We start from the raw sequence: 25969 nt of genomic DNA, 5'->3' as shown, positions 1-25969 counted from the left end.
CTTGATGTCTTGATAATACAAATCTTGGTGTAGCTGGGCTTTGGGAGCATCATTTTGCAGTGATTCTTGCCGGACCACATCCAGAAGATGTTGCTAGGAGTTTCTTGATTGACACCTAAGTTGTTGATCCATATTATTTAATTTCTATGTAAAACTAATGGAAGTTTGACTTAGGGTTTGGAATGGATGTTATCAGTATCCTGAAGGCTTAACTTTGACTCAGCCTTCTATCCTTCCGATGTTGGTAAAATGAGAACCCAGACTGTTAGGGGCAATATGCTGATGTTGCAAATCACTCATAGAGTGCTGTAAAGTACTGTAGCGTGGTATATAAGTCTCCATGCTGATACCCAACTCTATTGTTCCTTACCAGCTAATTCTAAGAGTGTAAATAGCATTCTTGACTATTACATTAAGTTTAAAAATAGTCTATTTAAGAGTGAACAAGCAGAAACTAAATCCAGATAAGAAAGATGTCTTGGTAAATAGGAAAATGGGCAACAATATTAGAATGAACTAAAGATTAATATTACTAGCAGTAAAAGGAAGGAATATAAAGTTGGTTTATTTGATCAAAGTTAAAACAAGTTATCTTACTTCTGGAAATCCTTAATGGACCTTCTGTTGACACAAGAACTAAAAAAGAGATGATTTATGGATTTCTTTATAGATGACAATCGGGCTTTGGGATGAAGACATAATTCTTGTAACTTTGGAGGCAGTGAAGAGTTGCTAAATTTGTTTCTACTTACGATGACAGTTGGAAGGCACTTCTTTATTTTCTCTTTCATTGTATTCCTACTTTTTTCTTTTCATTTTTATCCTTTCCATTTTTTTCTTTTGCTATTATCATATAAAACTGTGTGTGTGTGTGTGTGTGTATTACACACACACACATATATATATATATATATATATATATATATATATATATATATATATATATATATATATATATGTATGTATGTATGTATGTATGTGTGTGTGTGTGTGTGTGTGTCTCTGTGTGTGTGTCTGTGTGTGTATAAAGGTAAAGGTTTCCCCGCACATGCGTGCTAGTCGTTTCCAACTCTAGGGGCCGGTGCTCATCTCTGTTTCAAAGCCAAAGAGCCAGCACTTGTCTGAGGACATCTCCGTGGTCATGTGGCCGGCATGACTAGACGCCAAAGGCGCACGGAACGCTGTTACCTTCCCACCGTAGTGGTCCCTATTTTTCTACTTGCATTTTTATGTGCTTTTGAACTGCTAGGTTGGCAGAAGTGTGTTTGTGTGTGTGTGTGTGTATATACACACACATATACATACATACATATATACACACACATTGACATAACTAATATATATTGACATAATATATATACATAAATAATATATATTGACATAAATAATTTATTGTAATTTCAAATTTCAAATAAGGACTAATCCAAATAATTCTATCTATGTAGAAGAATGCATATGGTGCTGGGAGGAAAAAATTATACTTCTGTCAGGATATTCTCTATTTTTATACATAACTCCACTTATAAAAAGTTGCCATTACCATTGAAGATAACAAATATTTAAGTAAAAAGTCATCAATAACGTGAACAGGAGTTAATCAACGCATCCTTAAAGGAAAAGTCAGAATGGAACATTAAGGGAAACAAAGACATACTTCATCTCTAGCACCTCCTCCAAGTGCTTCCTCCGTTCAGCCCGCAAGTTGGTTAAATGGCTTTCCTTCTCAGCCAGAGACTGCTGAGTAGAGGACAGCTTTGCTTTCATAGATTCCAGTTCTTGTTTTACTTTCTCCATAGCCATCATCAACTCTTCTACCTAAGGAATTTAAGAAGGATAAAGAGGAAGAAGAGAGAAAGTATGTGATTATGAAACAATATTTGCCATTCACCAGAGCTATAGCCTGATGGGAAAAAATATTGCAAATGGTCAATTTATCCCTGTTGAAATAACACGGGTTAGTCTAAAATAACATATATTGATACTATTATAAATTACAGGCAGCACTTCTTTATTACACATGTGTCTATTCATTATTGGGTTTTTGATTTATAATCGGGGATAATAAATCTTTTATGCCCTGCCTTCATTAAAATGTATAGAAAAGTTACATTACAAAATTTTAATTACAAAGCCAATATTCTTAATTTCAGCATCTCAACAAAACGGTACTACCACATTCTCAAATACATTAAAATAACTCTCCTATGCATATTCAGAATATTTGAATAGATCTTTCTTGCTCAGAGCAAAAATTTAGTTTATATGAAATGAAGGTTGTTCTGTAACTAATTGAAAATTTTTGTATTTATGCTGGAGGTCTATTCCATTTTGCTTATTTCTATGGTTTTATTAAAGGCAGCAGACGGAACCATCTTATTTATCTATCGGCTCTTGAACTATCTTGGACTTCGCTGGACCATCAGGACAGAATGTCTGATGCAGTTCAAAATACATTGCAAGGAAGAGTAGATTGCTAAAGGAGAAACGTGCCAGCATAGGTTGGTCTGAAGAAATCAGAAACAGAAGGATAAAAAGACAACCCTTTCCTTATCTAACTAAAGCTAAAACCAATAAAACAGACATGTCAAACACAAGGCCCGGGGGCCAGATCCGGCCCGCGAAGTGGTTTCATGCGGCCCGCGAAGCCATCCTGGAAACAGTGAGGGAACGGCCCCCACTGCCTTGGCTCTGGCCCAGAGACCCTTCTTCTGCCAGAGACCCTCAGATCTGTCCCACTCCTGCCCAGGCCCCCATAGGCACCCTTGATGCAAACGATGTAGAGCTGGCCACACCCACCCAGGCCATACACACTCTAGCCACGCCCACCCAGTAGGCCATACGCACTTTAGCCATGCCCAACTGGCCCCCTGAGGGCAACCGCAATGCTGATGCGGCCCTCAATGAAATTGAGTTTGACATCCCTGCAATAAAAGAAAGGTAGATATGGAAGAAGATTTACTCAGAGGCAAATTTATTTGTCCAGACTCTTCCTAGAGCCTGGATGATTTCAGTAAGACAGAACCACAGATATCCCTGATGTCTTTCTCATTAATGTCACACTGCAGAGGGCAACGTGAAACAACACTTCTTGTGAAATACCATCTCCTATTGGGAAAGGCAAAGGTGGGATGAAGTGAGGACCATTATTGCAGCACACTGAAGCAACGGCTCTCAAGCAGTCCTGTTTGTCTACGCCCCCACTTTCCTGGGAAATGAATAAAAGGAAAAACCGCGCAGAATTATCACAAGTGAATAGAAAAAGCAAGTTAAGTTTGATCTGCAGGCCAGAAATTTTCCATCGTATTGCCAAATTATATTGCTTGCTGTAACAATATCCTATCACTAGTGGAATGCATGCCACTAAAGAATTTGTTTTATTTATTTTAAAACACAACTAAGGGGGGGGGGGCTTATAACGCCAGTAAAACCCTCAAACCATAAAACACATAACCATAACATTGTTGATTTAAATCCTGCCCCCCCCACTACCCCCCATCCCTGGCTTCCTGAAGTCCTCCAGATCTGCCCTAGAAGGATTTCTTTTTAAATAGATTTGAGGGGCAGTTGCCTGGACTAGTCCTTGCAGTTTTCTTGGCAAGGTTTTTCGGAAGCGGTTTGCCATCTTCTCCTTCCTAGGTTTGAGAGAAAATGACTGGTACAAGGTCAACCAGCTGGCTTTGCTATCAGTTTCGAATCTGATGCTTTAAACACCAGGCCAAATTGGCTCATCTGTTTAATGATATCTTTGGTTGAGTAGCACCCAATAGTAACTTAGTTCTGTTGCAAAATATCCCAAGTCAGGGTAGAGGATTCAGCTGAATAATTCACTCAGCCCTTTCTAGCTCTATGACTATATTCAGTACAACTCCGTCCCCTCAAAACATAGCAATAGACTTATATACCGCTTCATAATGCTTTACAGTCCTCTCTAAGCAGTTTACAGAGTCAGCATATTGCCCCCAAGAATCTGGGTCCTCATTTTACCCATCTCAGAAGGATGAAAGACTGAGACAACCTTGAGCCGGTGAGACTCGAACTATAATTATAACTAGAATAGAATTGAAAATTTAACTCTTCCAAGTCAAATCTCCTCTCTTTAAAATGATTGCTAACAATCTATGAGTCACTAAGATTTACAAACCTCAAAAACCAATGCTAACTATTTGTTTTCTCTTCTGGCCATCCCCCAAGGTTTAACATATAGTACACAAACCTCAGTTTCAGATTATGACAATTATTCAACAATAAGAAGCAAAGCATGTTGAAATATTATCTCTCAGACTATAAAGCATTTGTTAAGAGCAGAAGGAGAAGGTGTTTATGCATTGATTTAAAAAAGGAAAACCACAGATATTGGGGTATTCAATAAGACCCGCAAAATACACTAATCTATAGGGCACCAAGTTTCCAACTCTTCGTTGAAGCAATGTAGAAATGTGATACTTTTAGCATAACTTGACACTCCCAAACTCCCAAACACTCTCTTCCCATATGCTTAAGATTATGAAAATTTTTTAAATATATCCAGATAGACTTATTACTCAGAAGAAATTGTATTAGAATTCCTTCAGAGTAATGTGTATCTGGATATATTCAAAAATCCATGCTTCTTGATTTACGATCCAAGTGTTGAAACTCTTTTAATAAAAATGGACTACTAAAGACGCAGAAATCGAGAGTACTCTGAAATACTGTATTATCAAATTGTCTTCCTTTTGCTATATATAAAATATACTGTTACATGTTTAGGGTGTGATATCAGTTGTGTGTTTTAATGGCAATCACTACCTGCTTCCAGATATAAAGTAGAAAATAATAATAATAATGATGATGATGATGGAAGGGACCTTGGAGGTCATCTAGTCCAGCCCCCTGCTCAGACAGGAAACCCTATACCATTTCAGACAAATGGCTGTCCAGTCTCTTCTTAAAAACTTCCAGTGTTAGAGCATTCACAGCTTCTGGAGGCAGGTTGTTCCACTGATTAATTGTTCTCACTGTCAGGAAATTTCTCCTTAGTTTTAAGATTTCTTCTCTTTGGTTAGTTTCCATCCGTTGCTTCTTGTCCTGCCATCGGGCGCTTTGGAGAATAGCTTGACTTCCTCTTCTTTGTGGCAACCCCTGAGATATTGGAACACTGCTATCTTGTCACTCCTCGCCCTTCTCTTCATTAGACTAGACATACCCAATTCCAGCAACTGTTCCTTATATGTTTTAGCCTCCAGTCCCCTAATATGGACAGAACTAACTGCAAGTCCATAAATATCCAACAAAATTTTTAGATAAGACTAGAGGTGGCTCAGTGGGTTAGGACGCTGAGCTTGTCGATCAGAAGGTCGGCAGTTTGGCGGGTCGAATCCCGAGTGCCACGTAACAGAGTTGAGCGCCTGTTACTCGTCCCAGCTTCTGCCAACCTAGCAGTTCGAAAGCACGTAAAAATGCAAGTAGAAAAATAGGGACCACTACGGTGGGAAGGTAACAGCGTTCCGTGCGCCTCTGGCGTCTAGTCATGCCAGCCACATGACCACGGAGACGTCCTCGGACAAGCGCTGGCTCTTTGGCTTTGAAACGGAGATGAGCACCGGCCCCTAGAGTTGGAAACGACTAGCACGCATGTGCGGGGGAACCTTTACCTTTAGAGACTCCTATGAAAAAATATGCTACTCTGATGTACAAATATCTGGAAAAGTTGAAGAAAGCTTTTTATTATGAAAATAGCTTTGAGAGTGGAAGATGATGTTCATTTTCAATGTATGTTTCAGTGTTTGGAAACAGATTGTTTGACTTGGCTACTGAAACTAATCTTTGGGTTTCTACGGACTAAATGTGATATTTAATGCAACCTCAACAGATACATTTCCTAACTTCTTACAGTTTTACTTAAGAGGAGACATGCTATAATGGGCTTGGGAGACTGGAAGAAGAGTCACAGCCAAGACTGACAAGAGATATCTCAGCCTGCAGAAGGAATGGTGATCAAGAAAGCATCTCAGAAGGACCTTCTCGTTCTGTTTTTTTTACTACTAACATTATTAAGTTGATTTAGTTCTCTAAATCAAGTTTTACTTTGAAGGACTAGTGCAGATTAAGAATTGAAAATATTTTGAAGCTTTAACAGTAGCCTTTCAGTTTACCAACATACCTATGAATCCACTTACCAACCTCCTATCAAGCTTCTGACATTGCATAGAGCAGGGGTCAGCAACCTAAAACAGTGAAAGAGCCACTCGGAACCGGTTCCCTCACAAAAGGAAAAACTGGGAGCCGCAAAAAATGTGTGCGCATGGGTGTACATGCGCGCATGCGCACAACAGGGTTTGACTGAAGAGTGGAGCCAAGGCGAGATATGCACCTACCCTGCATATTTGAATTGATTGTTTGAATTTTTTTAGTCCCACTTTTTTTTTTTGACTGCACATGGCAGAGGACTGGGAGCCGCAGGAGACGGCTGAAAGAGCTGCATGCGGCTCCAGAGCCGCGGGTTGCAGACCTGTGGCATAGAGGAACTATTTGATCCCCTACCAATCAGCAAGATTTCTGGCTCCCAGGTGTCTTTTATACAGGTAACGAGCTGAGATTAGGAGCACCACCAAGTATTTTGCCACCAAGTACTAAGTCATGTTTTGTGAAGGGGTCAAATACTTATTTCACTCATTAAAATGCAAATCAATTTATAACTTTTTTGAAATGCGTTTTTCTGGATTTTTGTTGTTGTTATTCTGTCTCTCACTGTAAAAATAAACCTACCATTAAAATTATAGACTGATCATTTCTTTGCCAGTGGGTAAACGTACAAAATCAGCAGGGGATCAAATACCTTTCCCCCCCTCACCGTAGATTTGCTAGTCTTTTGTGGGCAGGGTCTCTCCATTTCCCCAGAAAAGTAAAGAAGATGAGCTCTCACATCTCAGGGCTATATTTACAGGAAAGAGTCCTAAAACTGAGCCCACATCAACATTCAGAAATGTTATTTTGTCTCTCTTTTCTAGTTCTCTATGGCTAAAATTCTCAAGTAAAAAAAAGGAAAAACAAAGTACTGATGACAATAATCATATTTAGGGGAAATGTTTTTCAGGGCCTTCTGCGGAAAGGTATGGCAAACTGAAAATGGACTCAACGACAGCAACAGAGACTAAGAAACCAGTGAGAAGACCAGGTCCTTGGAAATTCTCTAGATAAGAAGACGATTGGAGATACCCATACATTCACAAAATATTGTGAGGAGATAAACGGGTACCACTTTGGTGGGAAAAGACCTGGCTGCATTCGTGTGTGCAGTATAGACACACAGAGATATGCGTGCGTGAGTACACACACACACACACACACCCTGACTATTTTTTAATTTTTATTTATTTTTATTACATTTATATCCCGCCCTTCTCCGAAGACTCAGGGCGGCTTACAAGCTTAGCAGTAGCCTTCATTCTATGTATATGCCTGCTTATTAGGGCTTTCACACACACACCCCAAAGCGGCATTATTACAAAGTCAGCTTAATTGCCCCCAACAATCTGGGTCCTCATTTTACCTACCTCGGAAGGATGGAAGGTTGAGTCAACCTTGAGCCTGGTGGGATGCGAACCTGCACTCATTGCAGGCAGCTGGTGTTACTTAAGGAGGCATTAGCCCACTGCTCCACCAAGGCTCAAGACTATAGTATCACAGTGGTCATCACTAATGCCTATTTCATTTTGCACATTCAATACAAATGCCATGGTATTGTTCTGAACTGTCTGTACAGGCTGGGGACCGGAAATACTGTTTTGCAGAGGTTTCATCCCTTCTCGAAAGAACATATCTGATTAATATTATTGCGCAAGGAAAGATCCAACTAGCTCGTTTGGTTACTTTGTGGTATTCATTTTCTTCTATTTTATTTAACAACTACATGATTCACTGGGAGAAATCATCTGTTGGTTTGGCTTCGTTAATATCAGTGTGCTTCAGTGACATCAATATGTCAATGATTCCTAGCTTTACATCATGTCTCCAGGCCAAAGAAGCAATGAATAGGAAGTCCCGACCAGTGCTTGGAAACTGTGAGGGACTAGGTGAAATAAAACAGATTGTGTTTGAATTCAAGCAAGACGGCTCTCATTAGTACAGAAACTCTCTAGTTCCATGGGAATTCCATCAACAGTTCTTGAGCTTCCCCAGAAAGAGCCAGTGGGTGATCCAGGGTATTCCTTGGAACCTATGACACCTGTCGGAGCAGCAGGTGAAAGTCATAGCAAGAAAAACAAAGAGATAGTAAGGGGGCTACTTTCAAAGATGACCTGAAAACTGCAGCTGGCTCAAGACACAGCTGCTAGCTAGGGAAGTTGCTGACCTCATCCTCTTTGGATTACATTGCATTGGAGTTGCATTTTGGGAGGTGGGGGTAGTGGTCAAGATTAAAGCAACCCCCCCCATTTCTTCTTTGAGTACGATAATTCTATTTTTATGTGGAAAAATGCACTTCGTGAGATTTATTTTGATAGCTGATAGCTATAGTTTTTGAGAAAAAAATATTCAAACAACATGTGCATGAAAGGGATCTGACCTCATAACCGTTCTTAAGATCTACTGTGTGTTCTTAGGTCTACTGTGGTTGCAGTCTTTATTGCAGCAAAGAGAAAAGGTTCAGATTCTTTTTGAAACGATTTCCTGATGCTCTGCATCTTCCTTCTTTCCTTCCTCCCTCCCCCCCTCTGCTTTATCTGTCATGCTAGCTGTACCTGTCATATTGTTCACTTTACTTATTTGGTTCATTCTCTCCACCTTGCAGTCTTAAACATTATTTATGTGGTTTAGTTCAGGAGTAGTCAATCTGGCAGCTTTTAAATATTTTGGATAATAATATTTCTAAACAAAGACCATGCTGTTAGCCATTTATAAAAATTGCAGCCTAACAGTGCTCAAGAACAACATATTAACACATGCTTAGAATAAACTTGATTTTGTCTGCTTGTTATGTAGTAAAATGTGATGGCATTACTGAGAAGGGTTATTTTCAGGGTTAAAATGTCTACATGGGGGAAAAAATTAATTATACATCACATTGTTTAACATATTGTTTATTTATATTACCCATATTAACCTGAAATATCAATACCAGTGACCATAAGCATGCAGACCTGTTTTTCAGCTTGTGTCCTGGCTGATTCTTCTTGAGCTAATATCATTTCCCGTTCTGCAGTTATTTGTACACTCTCTCTCAGTGCTTCTTCTAGCTCCTCAATTCGATCATCCTTCTTATGCAAACTATCCTGGAAAATGACAGGACACCAGATGAAGTAGCTTCTAGAGCAAATAAATCAAGTGCTAGGGTCACCCACAGGGGGAGTTTCTAGCAATGGAATTCCACAAAGTTAAGTTTTCATACAGAAGAAAATCCCAGATGTAAAATGAAGGAAGAACTGGAGTAAATCCATAGCCAAGACAAAAGTTAGCAAACTGAGATGAGCGGTAGCAGTGCAATTAGTGTTAAGACAGCTAGAGACTGGTAGGTAGTTTTTTGTGCAAGAGCACATCTTCACATGCAATTCAGGTTAGTAGGCAGAAGATGTAGATTTATAGCAAGCATTACCCTTCCTTTCCAGGTACCCTCAACCTGACAGTTCCAAAGCAAGAAATCAGAAGAAGCATGAGTTGCAGTAAATGACTTAAGAAAAACTCTCTTTTAAAAAAAATAGTGAGATCTCTCAACAACCTTTCTTATGAAGATAACTGATTCCCTTGAAAAAAAAATCAGGTGAAAATCTGAAAACAAAGGAATCAACAAGTTGTATTCGAAAAATTCTGTACTACATGACTAGGAAAATAATCTTCTCATAATAAAACACATGTTTATAGATCAAAAAAGATACATTAAATATTCACTAAGTGTCTGAAAGTATAACCAACTAGAGATGTTTAATCAAACCGGAAAAAGTGAACTGCCTTATAGCAGATGTTGGATCTTTTTCTGCTTCTGAATTTGAAACAGCTGCCTTTCCTAGCTTTATACCTTCCTTTTGCTGGTCTATGATCGTAACAAAGATTTGATTGATTTGCTCTTATGATAAAATGATCATCTACCAAGCGCTTTGGATTCTGCCAATTATATGACAGGACAATTTCATAACTGTAGAATCCTACACAACATTGTAATTACCATGAATGGTATTTATATCAGGACCTGCTAGGCTTTTTCTGGATGAAAAATGCCTACAATGTGACCGTAAGAGTGATACTGCTAGTTGGGTGAAATATACAGGCTCAAAAAAACGAGTATCAAGATAGGGAAACACTTATGTGGCAAAGAGTGGAGCATAAAGACTTGATTTTAACTGAAGGGAAATGGAAAATGTTGGGATGTGTTTTAAGGAGAATCTGTCAAATCTGGAATTGCTGATCATTTTTGCAAATTAAAGCCTGGTACCACTTTCTAAATTCTGCTAACAGCAAATAATAAAAATGCTATTTACCTTTGAGAAAATGGCTGGCAAAAATATACAAACTTGAATATAAAGTTGAATATAAAAATCCAAGTATTAGAAGAAATGCATTCCTACAGGTAACTTTTTGTTTCTTTTTTTTAAATGGGAAACTTGTAAGAAAATAGAATACAGTGAAAAAAATGAAAGCGAAATAGAAAGCTTTGTTCCTTTCCTAGTTACTAGTAATGGATGTGTATTAAGACAGACAAGAGCAGAATGCAACATGGATCTAACAGATAAAAGTGTTCATATCAGAATATTCCACCAACAAAGATGATCACTGAATGACCTTCATGGAGCAACTAGTATGGCGTCAAGAATACTAGTTCTTTTATGCCTTCTTCAGCTTTGTTGACTACATTCTTATAACTCTGCTAAAAGCCTTAGAATTATACTCAGTCAGTCTGTAAAAGACAGCCCTAGAAAATTATAGCATGCTGTTTGTTCTAACTACATAGACAGGAAAAATACTTATTATGTTGTCTACCTTATATCAGAATCCAGACTATCACATTCAGAATCTTTAGTTGTTACCTTCAGTTCTGCAAGAATTGTTTGTCCAAGTACAACACCTCTTAACAATTAGGTAGAAACATGAGGAATTAAAAAAAGCATAGCTATCTAATAGATTTCCATATACTCTGCATTGGTGGTAAGGAACAATTATTTTTGTAAATAAAATTAATCCAGTTAATTTCTACTTTCAAAAATGTGAAATATACAGAACATTGATAATTCTGTCTCACTTAAAATTGATGGCCCTTAATATTATAATATAATCAGATGAACATTTAATTTGATGTTTAAATAAATTCTATATATTACGCATTCAGAAATATACACACAAACATACTTACACTACTGTTCAACAAATTCTCTGGAAAATTTAATTAAATGCAAGTGACGACTGTTGCTATCACAAAACAATTAGCTATCAATAAATCGTCATTTGAGAATCAGTCATATGCTTAAGTTATACATTAATCCCTTAAATTAGATTTTTGGGAAAAAGTTTGCATTTTTTGCCTAAAATCTTACTGAACTTGGCATGAGCCAGTCAGATGTAAGCCTAGAAACAGGACAATCTATTTTGAACTACTCTAAACTATTACTTGCTGGAGTAGCAATCAGATCTACATTTTTGCCATGGAACTGTTAGATGCACACTTATCGATTCATGGGAATACAGCATTTATTATACATAAATGCATTGTTGTATATGCTTACCACAATATACAGTATAGCACCTGTAAATATTCCGTGATGAGTCAATGCTGAACAGTGACTCTGTGAATGGGAGGAAATATACACGAAATACACACTTCTGTAAGTCTGACAATATTTACTGAAGTTTGTGTATCTCTCAATATCTCAGCAGACAAATTCTTTTATTTTGCCAGATATTTAAATTTTATCTCCATTTCCAAACTGAGAAGAGTTCAATGTTTTATTGTTGGCTGTTTCAGAAGAAATATATAAAAAATACTTTATTGCGCCAAGGAAATTTATGATTCTCTTTTGATCAAAAGCAGTGTTTTAGATTTAGTATTCTAGTGTTACTACTATTACTCCTTTTATTTTAGACTCACAGTTTTACTTAAAATTACTTTTTGTCACAATATTTTACTCTTATACCAAAGGTCACTTAAAATGATATCTCCTTATTTGTACTTTAAACTCTTTTGATTGCTTTTGTTTTATGCTGGTTATTGACTGAACTAAAAACTGACTACTGTACAGTGCAATCCGTGTGTGTGTGTGTGTGTGTGTGTGTGTGAGAGAGAGAGAGAGAGAGAGAGAGATAGAGAGAGAGAGAGAGAGAGAGAGAGAGAGAGAGAGAGAGAGAGAGAGAGATTCAAGTGATAAAGCCAAATGACTTTTTCTTTTCAGAAGCTTAGAATATTATGAGGGCAAAGTAACATCTTTAAGCATACACCAATCTTTCATTATGAGTAAGTTTTAAAGCAAGAAAACAAGCGAAGCAAAACAGTTCAGTTCAGTTCAGACGACCGTGCATTACATATATAATAGGATGTTACCTGCAACTGCTGGGAACTGTCATTAAGATTGTCTTCCCGCCTCCTTGCTTCTTCCAACATTTGTGCACTCTTTTTCTTCTCCACCTGTTCTTTGTGCTTTAAATTTGCTACCTTCTTATTCTGATCTTTAATTTGCCTACAAATAGGAAACCAAATAGTCAAACACTTGTGCAACCTACATACATTTGAAAATAGCAAGTACTGCAAGAGAATTTTCGCATTCAATACAGATAACTTAAATGATACCTGATTCTCCAGTTTTAGAAATAACCAGCATTTCCTTCTGCTATCTCATTTTTAGATGTAACCCAAGTTTAATAATTTCTACCACTCTGTTGGATTAAACACTATATATGGGATTTCTCCTATAACTGAAAACAGTTTGCTTGTTTTTTTAATTTCTATTTGAACTTACAAATTCTGGTCCTTGAAATGCTAACTTGTTTGTTTGCAATTTTAAGAAGGTTGGAAATTCATCTTTTATAGATTTTGACCAAAAAGCAGCTCTCCAGATTGTAATTCCAATGAACACAAACAGATCACTCATGCATGCGCACACACACACACACAAACACACACAATCAATTCCTACTCAAGATTGCAAGCTAGAATTTTTTTTAATATGCAAAAAGGCTATAATTTTCCTCACTATGGTAGACACTGAGAATTATTACAAAACTACATTAATAATTTACTTGAAAACCACTGGAGATTTAATAAAAAGAAAATCCTACTTAGGTATCAGGTTTTTTTAAAAGGAAAAAAAGAGTCAATGGAACATTTGCACAGAACCTCTAAAATATACTTCAGAACTGATGCTAATTAGGAAAGCTATTCATTTAAGAAATCTGTTTCTTGTCAACACTCCAAGCAAGGTAAAATTTTGCAGAACTGGTTACTTATTAATATTATGGTTCTTTGAGTAGCCACAAATGGACTCTCTAGCTGTGCAGAACTCCTATTTGGAACATTCCTAAGCTTAGGAATTTTGATGAGTCTTCCACATGCTTCTGGCACACTTTTCACTAATCTTCCTAGCTGCCATCAAACTCTTTGCACCAGTTGATACTCATGAATGGGTGAAGAGTGGACATAGGTGAATGATCACAAAGTATAGGAAGAAAAGATCCCAAATGCCACGTCTTTCTATACATCCATAATATTTGGATATTGTGACCAAGTACATTGACAAAGAATGTACTGAAGGAAATCCAGAGGGTTCTCACAGCTGTGTCTCAACAATTTCCTTAACATGATTTGGACACCGCTAATTTTCTAGATCACAGCAAATCCTTATAGTGGTTACAACTCTTTTAAGAACTGCTACAGTGATAACTCAGGAACTGATCTCTCCCACAACTGGTAATTATTCAGCAAAAGGCCACTGCTCTAAAGGCACCAAGAGAGTCCAAATATTGCTCCAAGCTATAGGATGTGTGTCTGTATGTGGGTGGAGTGTCCTGGCTCAGATGAATGAGAGACAGTCTGTGGTAGAAATGAGATCTCAGGAGGCAAAATTAGCTTGCCTTCATGCATGACATACACCGTACATTGGATAATATGTTAGCTCAACTGGCCACCAAAATTAAAAAGGCAGCTTTCCAAGACAGCAAAGGCTTGTGACCTTGTCTGAGGGCAATTCTTTATGAGGATTAGTCAATGCCATTAAGCCTTCTCCATCTGGTTCAGCATCTGAACCGGAATTGGTCTTTATTACCAGAACTTTCTGTCCAGGAATCTGATCGCCACTACCATGGTAGTGTGGTAGCTATTCATCATTTTGATGAGTTAAATATGAGAACTCAAGAGAGGCACGGAAGCACTCACTTGTAAAGGAGAACAACTTAAAAATAAGGCAGCCTAAGATGTCTCAATGTCCTGGCCTCACAAACAGCTCTTATCTGGGCTACAATCATATTAAAATTTTATAAGCTTTATCTGTCAACTGTGTATTCAATCCAAGTTTCATTCAAACAAAAACAGCATTTAAAGGAGCAAGTAAGAGAGAGAACCAGAAACAATCCAAGTCAAGTTGCAGAAAGGATCCAAAAATAGATTGGACCATCAATGTCTTTAGACTGCTTCTGAAATACGAGGAGACTAAACTCTGCTGAGTAACTCTGATCACGGTGTGCCTCCTTTAGCAATAAATCCTAACTAGTCCTGGTCAGTTCCCAGTATTTCTTGGCACAGCCAAACATTCTTATGCCTGGCTGCTTATGCTCTATTTTCAGATGCACTGTTCTCAAGAATTGGATGGAGGAGGCTCATGGTCTGGAAGGGTCCAGAGCACAAGAGTGGTACAGCAGGTTGCTGGCTTAGCATTACTGATGGGGCCTGGCAGCACGAAGTGAGCACTACTGAAATGCGTCTTCCTATTCATCTTCCACATCTGAAGATGCTGGATAGTTTTGCAGCCAAATCAGATTTAACAGGGAAGGGAAATCTTGCAAGCAGATAAAATTTGATGAATATGATGTGAGGAATGGTGGGAAAGTATAGCTTTTAATTTAAAAATTTCTGCTTGAGAGTAGTTCAGTGTTGGAAACAATGTGTACTGCTTTCAAGGTTTATATAACTATTACTGTTACCATTTTGCCTTGAATTGTCTATTGTCCTGCTGGCTGCCTAACTGCCTGATGTACTTTATCTCCTGGTGTCCAAACTATTTGTGCTGTGATTCTGCTCTCTTGTTTATCTTCTAGATTCTCTCTTACGAGTCAGCTTGGTTGAGTTTTAGACTTCTCAACTACTTACTTTACTATGAAGCTCTCTGGTTGTGAATATTTTTTTTCTGAATTAGCATTCCATATTCCTGACCCTAATCCACAAAAGGACAGCTGTTGAGTTGATGCAGACTCACTGAGGAAATTCACTAAAGTTGAATTTTGTGTTTTCAAGAGGAAAATCAATGCTCTTATAGTAGGGACACCAGACTGGTAAGGAGGAACTGAGGAACTGCTTAGTTGTCTGCTCCCAGAGAACTGTTCTTAGGTGGAGAGTAATTAATCTGGCCTCTTTAATGAACATCGGACAGTGCAGAAGGTGTTATATAGTATGCTAATCTCCCAGAAAGAATAGGTAGGTATTATTTTTTTTAATTTTTATTTTTAAAAATCTTTCCTACCAGAAGGACAGAAATCACCTCAGAACACTGGCTCTTGCAAGAGGGGTGCTCCAAGAATTTTGAAGGGTCAAAATCCAACTCCTCACTGAGCATAACATATATGTGAAATGAAAAAAAAAGAAAACTCTTCAGGGAAGAGCTAATGCAGAAATGGATAAAAAAGCCCTAACAATAAGAGGAAAATAATTTGGAGAAGTTTGTCTAAACACGATGCGACTGTAATTGGAGACATACTAGTGACACGTACAGTGCATCTCTCTCCTGAAAATCCACTTGTGTTACACTAAGTCTCTGAAGAAAAATTAAAATGATTCTGCAGAATGTAATTACGTTGAATTCTAGTAGTACTCAATTATAAGCCGAGTGCTAAAGTCAACAGCTGTAGGTAGTGCATTTTACTTTTGAAATGCATACTTGTGTTGATTTACCAATGCTCAGATGCTTTCAATTCTTTTAAAAATGCGGCTATTGCTTTCAGAGAGCTTTAGAATGAACTATGGAAGTTGTACATCCCTTCACAACAGAAAAAGGAGAGTTTAAATATTGATCAAAGACAAGTTTAAAAAAATCTACACACTTGGGAGGTAGAACTTCTAATGACCTGTCAGGAAACAGCAATTTATTTTCTGTGTTGTTTATCCTTACAGAACAATAGGTTAAAAGGGGATGGAGAAATGAATAGAAGTTCTTCGTGAACAAAGCTCCTATACTACAAATTACAGAACCCTTTAATCTTCACAATCCATTAGCAGCTGCACTAAAAGGAGAGGGAGAAAGAGAGAGAGAGAGAGAGAGAGACAGAGAGAGACAGAGAGGGAAAGAGAAAGAAAAAAACTCTAATCCTAGACAGGGAAATCAAGTTCCAACATTGTATTGTACTTTTTTGTGTTCTTCCAGCAAAGGAAAAAAATAATAAAACCTGGAGCCCAAATATATAATTCTTGGATTTCAGATGAGGATTTACATGATTGAAAGATCCAAACAAGAAATTATAGAAGTTACCTTCTTGCACTCTGTTCCAATTAAGGTTATAGGACTCCTAACTGAGGAAAATCTGATAAAGTGTGTTTGAAAAGAGCAAATAAAACTATTCATAGTAAGTCTCCATTAGCTCCTACTCCCATCTGCAGAATGGAGAAGATACTAAACCAGGGGTAGGCAACCTTGGCTCTTTTTCTGCAGATGCAATGAAGGCATGGATATAGGAGCTCTTTTGTTCATCTACAGCTCTGGCACAGGACATTAAATGTGTCGCCCCCCACCCCCAAAAAGGCCCTGATCTTTGATTGTACCGATTTGTTGCAAGAGTACCTCCACTTGCGGTCTTACCCTCTGCCATGTCCTTTGCTGCTCTCAATTCCATTTGACCACTTAAAAGCAGCAGTATCATTTGCTTGGCCTATCCCCATATTTCTCAAACCATCCATGACTTTGAACGTATCATCAACAGACAAGGAGAAATTCCTCAAGCACATTCTAAAGTCCAAATCTATCAAGTCCCTGGGTTGGATCATTTTAGCTGGCTTGTTTCTTTGCAGAGGTTCCTAACAGCTGACATTCCAAACCTGACGAGAAAGTGATCTCTCCATGACAACAGATTTACAGATAGCTCCCCCATTTTTATATTAGCTATACAGCGAAACAGAGTAACATAAACAACTTGTATCATGCTGTACGTGTGGGGCTGGGAGAGATCCGTGGGGTATTCTGGGCCACTCTTGACTGGGCAACATCAGAAAGGTCACATAGATCTCCCAAAATAATATGCGCAAGGTAGTTTAAAGGCAAACCATCTCGGCTAGCTCAGTAAGATTGTGTGCAACAGGATGCACAGTATCCTGCCTGGATCCTTACACTGTCTCAAACAAATGCAGCAGAAAACGTAGCAGCAAATAATTAAAATTTGCAGACTGTCAGAAGGACTTTCTGGCCAGGAAAATGGAACTCCTACAGACCAGGCCACGACTACTACTTTCTGCTCCTCTGGCAGTGAAAAACAATAAAACCCAGCTGTATTAAATAAATATAACAAGGAAAAAAAGTAAGCACTTAAAAATATTTCAGAATGACATGAAAAATGCATCATAAAATAACCATTAGCAGTAGTGCCTTTATAATAGGACTCATGGTAGATCGCAGTAATTTTCAGACAATCCGCGAGACCACCAAGGAAAGCAAAAAAGCAAATGATTTTTTTTATTTCAATGTGGAAATGATTTGTTTTTCAGCAGTACAATCAAATATATATGGTAGTGGAATTCCTGATTGTTATCTGACCAGAAGAATAAATGAACAGGGTGAAGACAAGAGTTCTCATGCAGTGGATAAGATTGCTACTTTACTTATCCCAATGGCCCTTAAGATCTTTCATCATAAATTAAGACTACTATTTTAATGGAACATTTTTATCTGAAGAGAAGCAATGGGGGAGGGGCACTGAAAATTCTATCTGAAGTATCCGGATTTGTGTCTATCTGATCGTGCCTGTATGTGTGTCTGTGTGTGCACACGCACACATGCACATACCATAGTTATATCATGAATTTCCTACTTATGTAGAAGTTTTCTGAATGCCCTTTGCATGGCAAAGGATACGAAAACCAGAATAGTAGTCTGTAGTATAACAACGTTTAAGAATTGCTGTTTTAAGATAAGTGAGGCTTTAAAAGCTGTTAGCTAAATAATGACTATTCAGCTATATACATTATTAGACATTTGGATATTCTTTGATTAGATATTGTTTTGACCTTGCTTGCTTTGGCAGATGACCCAGAGAAGATTACGGCCTTGCCTGCATCCTATCTGTTCTCTTGACAATTAACCAAAGAGGTTTCTTGACATATAAGATATGGAAGGCTCTTCTCTTTGCAAGTATGCCATCTATGGAAGGAAACTAGAAGCGTAATGTCATATTTAGATCATACCTTTTACCAGCAGCAGAAAGCTCTAAAGTGGCCAGAGAATCCTAATAAGAAATACAAATTTTTAAAATCAGGAAAGTAAAATATTTCAGCAGGCGACTGAAAAATTTACTCATTTTTACAAATCTCTTTCTACTCTTTTCAGTAAGGTAGCTGTTGGGGGGGTTTCCTCTCTTTTAATTGTTGATTATTTTATTCCCTTGGTTCCAACAGCTCAAATACCTGCAATCTATGAGGAACCAGCAGTATAACGGCATGTGGGAATGCCGGCATCGACTTCCCTTCGCCCTGTGCGTTCCCACAGAGAGGGCCTCCTCAGGGTGCCACCGGTCAGAGAATGTCGACTGGTGGCCCCCAGGGGGAGATCCTTCTCTGTGGGCGCCCCGGAGCTATGGAATCAGCTACCGGTTGAGCTCCGGACGGCGCCCGACCTTCGCTCCTTTCGCCGCGAGCTAAAAACATACTTTTTTGAACAAGCTGGCCTGGCCTGATGAGGGGATTGGGGGGGGGTTGCTATTGTTATTTTATTTGGTTTTAAAGATGTATTTTAGTATGTGGGCATTTATTTAATCTTGTTTTAACTTTTGTAATTTGTATTTTTATTCTTGCCCTGTTCACCGCCCTGAGTCCTTCGGGAGAAGGGCGGTATAGAAATAGTATTAAATAAATAAATAAATAAATAAATAAATAAATAAATAAATAAATAAATAAATAAATAAATAAATAAATCTAAGACAGGGATGTCAAACTCAATTTCATTGAGGGCCGCATCAGCATTGTGGTTGCCCTCAAGGGGCCGGGTGGGTATGGCCAGGGTGAGCGCGGCCTACTGGGTGGGCGCAGCTGGAGTGCGTATGGCCTACTGGGTGGGCGTGGCCAGCTCTACATCGTTCGCATTTAGGGTGCCTATGGGGGGCTGGGCAGGAGTGGGACAGATCTGAGGGTCTCTGGCAGAAGGAGGGTCTCTGGGCCAGGGCCAAGGCAGTGGGGGCCGTTCCCTCACTGTTTCCAGGATGGCTTCAAGGGCCACATGAAACCACTTCACGGGCAGGATTCGGCCCCCGGGCCTTGTGTTTGACATGTCTGATCTAAGAAGACAGGAGAGGGTGTGAGAGAGCCATAGACTAGACAACTAGCATGTAAGAGATGTCTCAGCCCACAGAAAGGGGGAATGGCCTGGTTTCAGAAGGGAGACCCCCTAATTTTCTGGAGAATAAAAAAAAAAGGAAGGGAGAAATACTTTGTTTTGCAAGACTTGCAGCCTAAAAATAGAGCTAGTATTCCTAGTTGTGCTTTTTTGTCTGGCTAATAATTGCAAGGCTAATAAGCAGATTAGCACACATTCTGTTGGAGAAGATGGGGAGGCTGGATGGGAAGAATGGCTGACCGGTGCCTACCAGCATCTAAAGCAGGCCTGCACAACAAGCAGCACCATCAAGAAGCCTGTGAAGCTGGCTGGCATTTTTAAAAGGTCAATTCACTTCCCATCAAAAGACAGGCTGCTGAGTACCTCCAAGCCTCACTGCCAATAACTGCAGCACTGCAACCCCATTGCTAGCTGCTAAACAGTCCATCAGTTTGCCAGGTATTCCTTGGTGGCCTGCAAATATTTTCAATTCATCCATGCGGCTCCTTCTCCTCTGCTAATCGCACAGGTTTGATCTAAAGAGACAACCACCACTTTTGCAGAGTGTGTGTGTGTAACTGCTTACTTCATGCATAGCTTACTGTGTTTTCATATTTAAAGTTCAAAATGGGAACAAAATATACCTCAAGCACTTCGTAAGTAAGTGAATAAGATAAAACAACAACAACAACAACACCAAGCCAGATGATAAGGAAGTAGGAATTAAATAGGCACAGGAATAGGACAGATAAAGACTTCATTTTTATTAAGAACAAAGCAATAAAGACATCCCTGGAAGAATGAAACAGAATTCTGCTCAATTGTCTCTATATCAAAAAATGAACCTATGACAATATCTACCTTGTAATATTGTTAAAATGATAAAATCCATTTCCCATTTCTTTTCAGCTATCCCCAAGAAAAAGTTAAAAAGCTACCATGCTTTGGACAAATATTAATGTGGCACTATTAAGGTGAAAACCTATGAGTCGAACAGGAGTTCTCTTTTCTCAGCTTTTGCCACAAGTCCTTGTCATTTTCTTACCCTGCTACTTACTATTCCTTTTTCCACTGCATTTATAAGACATGGTATCCAATGCCAATAAAAACAATGTTCCTTTAAAAGTCACAAAACTATAACTAGACTGTTGTATGTGTGCCAGGAAGAAGTCCCAAATGGGTTCTTAGAGAAGATTGGGTGGATTTTTATTTCCGGAAACCAGGAAACTCAAATCTTAAAAACAAATTTCATATATAGATAACTATACAGGAAAGAAAAAGGAAGTAGAAATGAAAATGGTCAGAGATGGATAGAAGGCAATTTTGCATCTAATCCTTAAAAAGGATTGTAATAAAATTCAAAGGTACAAACATCCAGAAGCATTTTCATTTTGATAAGTCAATTCTTAGAATTTTGTATGTGAAGGGAGCCACTGAACTATATTAATATTACAGTATTAGAAGACAAAAAGATTGTAAATCTTGTAGAACAATCTATAATTCTGCATGATGGGACATGCAAATGAGATCCAAATTTACAAGGTTTAAAATCAATACTTTTGGATGTAAAACTATTAATTATAATTAGAGGATCATCTGCAGAACCATTTAGCAAGACATTTTCTCAGCTCAAAGATGTCAATTTTAGAATCCATACGAACATATGCACTATGATCTTGATCCCTGCCCTATTAGCAACAAGAATACTTCTAGGAACCTAGAGGCCAAGACTCTAAAATATAATGCTTTCTAAAGCCTATAAATATAACACCTGCACAGAACTTGGCTTTGCCCTAAAATCTAAGCAATGTTCATATGCAAGTATGTTGTATCTTTAAAGCAACCTTAGTTCAGGTGTGGTGACCTACAGAGTGTAAGCATATTAGTTGGTAGAAGAAAAGAAACTAACCAGGATTCCCTCAGAAGCAATGAAGAGGGAAGAACCCAGAGTTGAATCCTTATTCCCCGATAGGGTACGGGAAATGTAGCATACAGAAAATCCTTCAGTCTAGCAGGGAGCCCAAGTCCATCTGATCAGGAAGATATGACTATCTCACTGGGCAAGAGGCTAGGAATGTATTACAGAAACCATGAGATGGTTATGCTGATGTTGGTTTTTGATGTCTTGTTTTGCTGCTGCTGATGTATTTGTTGTTACGTTGTTTAAGAACAAATTGTTGTTAGTTACCCAGAATCAAGGTAGGGTTTCCTGCCTGAGCAGGGGATTGGACTAGATGACCTCCAAGATTCTTTCCAACATCATTATTATTATATTATTGTTGTTGTTGTTACAATGTGATGGGAAGCCATATAAACCAAAATCAATCAATCAATCAATCAATCAATCAATCAGTCAGTCAGTCAGTCAGTCAAGGAAGTAAGCAAGCAAAGCATAGGGGATTCAATATATAAATTAAAGGCACAAAATAGTTTATTTGAGAAATTCCTCCCTGTTATTTAAAGCTTTCCATGTATTCAAACTTAAAAGAGGAAATGAATGAACGCTAGATTTACAATGTGGATAATTTTCAAGATATATAGGGACAAGTTATATGGAAAGAACATGTGCCAGACAATCTCTAAAACTTTCTTCTTCTGAAATTCTACACATGTACAAGCAAACATATACACGTAGTCCTCAACATATGCCGTTTCTTAGCGATCATTCAAAGTTTTGATAGATCGTTCAAAAGCTACTTGTGACCCAGTTTCACAGTTACCGCCACTACAGCACCCCACCCCACCCCAGTCATCCGCCTTTATGCAGAGATGTTGTAGCGGCTCTTCTACCTATTTTCCCTACCTGCCAGGAAACTGCATTCTCGCAGCTTCTATAGCCAGCTTGGGTGCTTAGTGGGAAATAGGGTGCCTCAGGGACTGGGAGACAGGCCTTAGGAGGCATGGGGCAAGCAGGCCTGGGCCTATGTTAGGCCTCCAAGGGCCTCTTCTACTCCTGAGACATCCAATGCTCCACTTGACAACTCACATGGTCACTTAACATTGGGAAGAGCAGGGGTGGGAGTCACTGAGCGACATAATATATGAGCATCTCGCTTAACAACCTTCATGACTTATGACCATCATGGGCAGGCTCCATTATGGTTGTAACTAACGAATTATCTGTACGCAGCTAAGTATTATACTGTAGTAAATAAATGTATGAATATCAGACCATTCCTGATTCTATGATTCATTTCTTTTTACAGTAGCGTATTTATCCAGCTAGGAAGGTGAAAATTTATAAATTTATAATACTTTTATACATTTAATTTACTTTTAAAAGTTATTTATTTGATGTTTGCAAAATAATTACATATAAATAATTAGCTGAATTCTTCCTTCCAGAGATAAGATTGTCATTTAAAAAAAATAATTGCAGAATCTTTGCAATATGTACTACACACCAAACAATTCCCTAGCAACTACATTTCAGTGCAAACTTCTGGCACATGCCTTTAAAGAAATATATGTTCAGTATTGTTCACATTTAGCTATGAAATGTGTTTACGCCTCTTTCCTGTTGACTTCTTACCCAGTCAGAAATTAAGAAAATTAAGATGCTGTTTTGCTTGGATTAAAAAATTCTCCTTTCTGGTCTTTTGCTTTAAAGTATTTTAGATCTGACTTAAAACAAATCTACCTAGCAGAAACCTGGGATTTTCCAGCCCTATTTCACCATCCTCTTCCATATGGCATTAATAAAGCTACATGCTAAATGTTTGAAAGTTCTATGATACACAGGCTATGAATTACCACAACAGTGTTTTTAAAATTTTCCCCACTACATGTGATGAAAACAGTGAGTTTTACTGTTAGTTTTACTCCACAAGTTTATCCTCCCCTATATATGAGTAAGTGGAGTTAATACCAAGAGGGAGGCTGATCGATAACTCAGCACGGACTTTTATTGTAAGTCTGCTTGTACAAATATTTTTAGAATTTTAATAATATCCTTTCAATCATTCTTGAAAGCTGCAAAGAGGAAAATGTGACTGGCATCATATTCAGTAGTCTATATTCTTGAGGGTTATTTTGCAAACATCTATCATTACATCAACGTGCTTTCTTTTTAAAAGGATGCTCAGCTGGTTAATGGAACAGTTATGATTAACTGCATAAAACCATTCTTTTCTTGTATCCAATGCTTTTTCAAATATTTATTACATTGAGGTACTACATTTATAGAGCCATTAACTAACATTCCTCTCATATACAGGATCACACCAAATATTTTAGCAAATAAAAATGATAAAACATTTTTTGAGGTAAACCAAATAATTTTTTCTAAGACCTGATACCATGTCTAATACATAATAAACTGTGGTGTGGGTGGGATTGTTACAAAGTTTGCAGTATGACGGAGCTTTTGAAATGATAAATGAAGTTGTACAAACACCGAACCAAAAGCTAATAATAAACAATGAAAATAAGCAATCAAGCTAAATAATAGTTTAAGTCTGGCAAATGGTTTTGTTATTGGCCCCTCTTCTCCGTGATCAAAAAGGAAGATAAATGAATATGAGAGAGATGAAAACTGCGCAGAAAAAATCCCAAAGATGCTTTTCTACGAGGCAACTGGGGTTTTCCTTTGAAGATGTTTCGCTTCTCATCCAAGAAGCTTCTTCAGCTGTTGACTCATGGAAAAGTATCTTTGGGATAACTATGACCTGGATGACTGAGAATCTCCATAGACATGCAGAGAAAAAACTATGTCAGCGAGATGATGAAGGAAAAAGCTTATCCACCCTTTCCTACTTGGGTTGTGTGTGAAAGCCCTAACAAGCAGGCATACACATAGAATGAAGGCTACTGTAAGCCGCCCTGAGTCTTCGGAGAAGGGCGGGATATAAATGTAATAAAAAATAAATAAAATAAATCACACTAGTAAGAACGCTGCCAATATCTGAATAAAGCACATTTTTTATCTGTTGTGCAGAAAATCATCAGTTTAAGATTTTTAATTTCTTTTTTTTTATAGGAAAAAAAGAGCTGCTGTGCTTCATCACAAATTTCAGATGTAGCAGTCTAATAAAATATTTAAATTAACATACTGACCTTGAAGTGAGGCTGAAGCAAGCAGCAAGTCCAAGGTAAGGAATGAGAAACAGAAAGTTAGAGAAAGATTTAATGAGAAACACACTCCAAACTTGGCACATCAAGAAGAGCGACAGAAAAGCAGAAAGCAGAGCCAGAAAGCAAGGTAAGACATTTTCAGTCAAATCTCAATATCTGAGAAAGTTTCTGCCATCTAATTAGATGATACGTTTTCATACATAACATGTGATTCCAAGAGTCACTTTTGGCGAGATGGGCAGCATATAATTTAATAATAATATTAATTTTTTTAAAAAAACTATTTCAGGGCTCACCGTACAAAAGTGATACTGAAAGAATACTCAGTGCAATGTGTGGATCAAAGGTTCTTATCTTAGATGGCGGGAAAGTTAAAATCCTGACAATTCTAAGTTCCTTTTTGGCTGTTCCTCAGTCAAATCTAACATTTATTTGAAAAAAGTATCTCAAAGAGGAAGCCAAATTTAATAAGAGGACAGATTAGGTGAAACTGAGGTTTCATACGTTGCTCATAAAGCAACATATGTGTGAACAATCTTAAGTAATATATGAATATTAGATTTCATTAGAAATACTGTATTTCATATTATTCTCAAGTTACCTATTATTCAAGTCCAACTCGGAGATGCAGAGGTGAGATGCAATAGAAAAAAAAACAATAATAGTTGTACTCTGTCCTCTTATTTAGTATTAACAATTCAGTGTTGACAATAGTTTCTAATATATATGTTAGCAATATAGAGTTATTAGAAAAGATTATACAACCTGAATTGATACAGTGGATTTTGTTTATCAAAGGTGATATTCTAGAGCAGGGGTGTCAAACGTCCGGCCTGCGGGCCAGATACGTCACGCGGAAGCCGCGCCCACCCCATTGCCGGCAATGGCAAAACAGTCCCAATACGTCGCGCGACCTCATATGACGTCGCGAGTTTGACATGTCTGCTCTAGAATCCTACACTTCTGAAGAATAGTACTTTTTATCTGGACAATAACAGAAATATCCTTTTTATTTGTGGTAATACAGAAGAAGAATAAAGAATCTCTGATTGACACAAATATTGGAGATTTCAGGGAGGAACGTTTAAAAAGATTTTGTATTAATGCCAACTGAACTGTTGGCAACAAAACAATTTTGTTTGTAATAGAGAAATTCAGTAAAAACTAACATACACACACACACACACACACACACACTCCAAAGTACTGTATTATATATA

The 25969-nt window shown here is 37.9% G+C and overlaps 1 protein-coding gene across 8 annotated transcripts in view; it reads right to left on the bottom strand.

Moving 5' to 3' along the window:
• Window positions 1-25969, bottom strand: part of ERC1 (ELKS/RAB6-interacting/CAST family member 1) — a 157033-nt gene that overhangs the window by 75229 nt on the left and 55835 nt on the right. For 4 of the 8 annotated variants that reach the window (XM_081331581.1, XM_081331582.1, XM_081331583.1 and 1 more), the window contains 3 exons: window positions 12503-12638; window positions 9120-9251; window positions 1655-1815 (listed from right to left, as the gene is read on the bottom strand). In XM_081331581.1, the coding sequence (XP_081187707.1) occupies window positions 1655-1815; window positions 9120-9251; window positions 12503-12638 (429 nt within the window). The remainder of the gene's footprint in view (window positions 1-1654; window positions 1816-9119; window positions 9252-12502; window positions 12639-25969) is intronic. The other 4 variants (XM_081331584.1, XM_081331585.1, XM_081331587.1 and 1 more) reach the window with 1 other exon arrangement.

This window comes from Vipera berus, assembly GCF_964194415.1.
Source record: "Vipera berus genome assembly, chromosome: 6".
In the NCBI taxonomy this organism is placed as follows: Eukaryota; Metazoa; Chordata; class Lepidosauria; order Squamata; family Viperidae; genus Vipera; species Vipera berus.
Note: the sequence above shows the minus strand (reverse complement) of the source record. Positions and strands in the feature narration are given on the sequence as shown.